A 2,824-nucleotide genomic window follows, 5' to 3' on the forward strand; every position below is an offset into this window, starting at 1 on the left:
AAGTAAGATAATATAAAAAATCTCAGTACATATCCTCTCTCTCTCTCTTTTTTTTACATCATCAAACACTATAATATCCATTACGACTTTGATGATGCAATATATTTGTAGTACGGATGATGCATATATGAAGAAGACAGAGGCTGATTATCTTTTGATATTACTGTCATCTACAATGTTCTCCTCACTCGTACATTTGTTTTTATTGTTCAAATTCAAAGGTTGCACAAGTTTCAATCCACAAAACACACACTCATAATAAATATTTCCACTACAGAGAAAGAAACTTTTTTTTTTAATATATAGACTGTTAAAGTTAGTTGATAGACAGAGTAGTAAATGAGATACACACTAGAGAGTCACGAAGAGGCAAAAAAAAAAAAAAAAAAAAAAAAAACTAAACAGTGGAAGTGAAATTGAAGTTGGCGCAGTTAGTGCGACGGCCCAATAAGGTAGAACTAAACCCAAATCTGTTGCTCGCCAAATCAAATTCAACCAAGTTATCCTCCAACTGGAATCCTCCGATCACCACAGAGGTTCTGGCGTTGACTCCTCCGTCAACGAAGCCCAAACAGATGACGTCATCTCTGACACTCACCATCGAGTTGGCTCCGAAGATCCTCCACACGACGTCGTTGCTGTGAAGCACTAGCTGGATCTCCGGCACGGCGTACCCCAAGCGCGTGACGCCGACGTTCTTAGTGCTGAAACACGCGCCGAACGGTTTCACGGACGCTACTCTGGTGATGTTCCTCGCCGCTGCTTGTCTAACGAACTCCGACGTAAAGGCTTTATAGATGGATGACTCCATCACCGTGTAAGGATCCACGGAGCTGATTTTGGTTCCTCCGAATCCGGTACTGTTAATCTTCAAAAGCCTCGGACTGATCGGAACTGTTTTATCGACGATCTTAATCGCCGTCACGCCGATGAAATACTCTGAGGATTTCTCACCTTGCGAAAACGCAGAAGCGGTGCTCACCGGATTGATGAGAAGCGGCGTCGTTTGGAGGCCTGAGATCTCGATTCCGGGAAGGAAAACGTAAGGTCCGTTGCCGAAGAAGGCGACGCCTTTACCGGAAGTAAGACAAACGGCGAACTTGCGGTTGAAGCTAAACGCGGCGGCGAATTGCGAGGGTAAGCCGATGTTGTGACGTCCCATTCCCGCCATACCAACGGCTCCTTTAGCGAGTCCTTCAAGAAGAAAGGTTGAACCACAAACGAAGATTAGATTGGGGATTTTAACAACCCGACCCGGATTGGATCCGTCAGTGGATTGGATCGAGACGGCGTCTAGAGCAAGTTCGCCGGAAGTAGCGGTTCCGGTGACGGTGTTATCAGGAATAGCGCCGCAAGTGTTGTTACTACAGCCAGGTCTGGGAGGGGAGAAGCATGTGCCGCAGCTGGTGGAGCCTGCGCGTGAGCAGACGGCGGAGTGGCAGCGAGGGGAGCGGTAACTGGTGGAGACGTAGCCTTTGTCACAGTCGACCCAGAGATCTCGACCGCCGAGGTCGAAGACGAGGGAAGCGGGGACGAGAGGTGTGCGTTGGTTGATGACGGTTGTGTATTGGAGGGTAGATTGGTCTTTTGTCACTGGGAGAATGAGAGCTTTGGGTCGGAATGATGATGTTTGAGCAGATGATGATGATGACGAGAGTGAAAAGACGAAGAGAAGGAGGACGGAGAAGATGGACGCCATTGTTAAGAGGTGAAGGTGATATACGATTGAGAGATAAAGAAGAGAATTGGTGTGTCCGTGTATTTATAGGCGCGGCAAGGTTTTCTTTTTTGTTGGTTTGTGTGTCGGCTAATTTGAATAAAAAATAAATAAATGTTGTACGTTTATTTTGACTTTCAATATGCTCAAGGCAAATACGATTTCGTGATATTGCTTCTAATTATCTGAAAATGACACAAATCAAATCTATAGTTTTACTAATAGGGTTATTTATTTAGTAGACAAAAGAATTCTGTTTAATGTTTGTGTCTTAACGTTTTTGGTAATAGTAGTCTTTGTTTTACTCTGTTTTAAGTGAATTTAATTTTACTACAGTGTTTTAGTTTCGTTAATTTTTTTTTTCTTCACTACTACTGTTTTGGTATCGATCTTTGGTACTAAACAGAGAGAGAGGAGAAGCAAAAAAAGGTTGGTGATGAAATAAGTGCCAGGTGGGTCGTGGACTCGTCGGGGGATGCCTTTCTTGACTTTTCCTCCTTTCTTTCTGGATTTGCTTTCGTTTTCACAACTAATAAATTTGTCAGTCTCCTCCTCGATTATTGAATGAGTATATTTTTGTTATTCTATAGTATTCAATTATTATGTACTGTTATAGATTACTACTCCCGACAAGTCCACAGATTACTAATTTACTATCTAATTTAACGATCATTTTCCATTAAAAAACAAAAAATAATCCTTTCGATCAACTCTTATCGATATCGAAAATTCCACGGTTTTGAATTCTGTGTTACCACTCTCTTCTTGGATCATAAGATAAGAAGGTCATTACACAGTCTTTGTGTTGCTATTGTATTCAAGTCATGCATAGCAATACATCAAAGTCATTTCACATTAGTTATCCAGTTTATAAGACATGTAATTGTTTACCCAAATATTCTTTTTATGTTTTTAAGTATCTCATATGCATGTCGAATCAAGCTAATGCTTATTCATATAGAGTGTCAGATTACGAACAAACCAACCATTAATTAATATAAAGTACTACTATACTTTTGTCCCGACCTTTTTCAAGTCAAAGAACATATTATATAGTTGGACATTCTTTCTTATAATAACAGTACGTTTACAAAAAAAAAAAAAAAA

The 2,824-nt window shown here is 40.9% G+C and overlaps 1 protein-coding gene across 1 annotated transcript; it reads right to left on the minus strand.

The window, feature by feature from the left end:
* LOC104761771 (basic 7S globulin-like) lies at positions 362–1,749 on the minus strand. Its single transcript, XM_010484888.2, has one exon. The coding sequence runs from the start codon at positions 1,697–1,699 to the stop codon at positions 398–400; it is 1,302 nt and encodes a 433-aa protein (XP_010483190.1). The 5' UTR covers positions 1,700–1,749; the 3' UTR covers positions 362–397.

The sequence above is a fragment of the Camelina sativa genome, chromosome 3 (genome assembly GCF_000633955.1).
Source record: "Camelina sativa cultivar DH55 chromosome 3, Cs, whole genome shotgun sequence".
Classification (NCBI taxonomy): domain Eukaryota; kingdom Viridiplantae; phylum Streptophyta; class Magnoliopsida; order Brassicales; family Brassicaceae; genus Camelina; species Camelina sativa.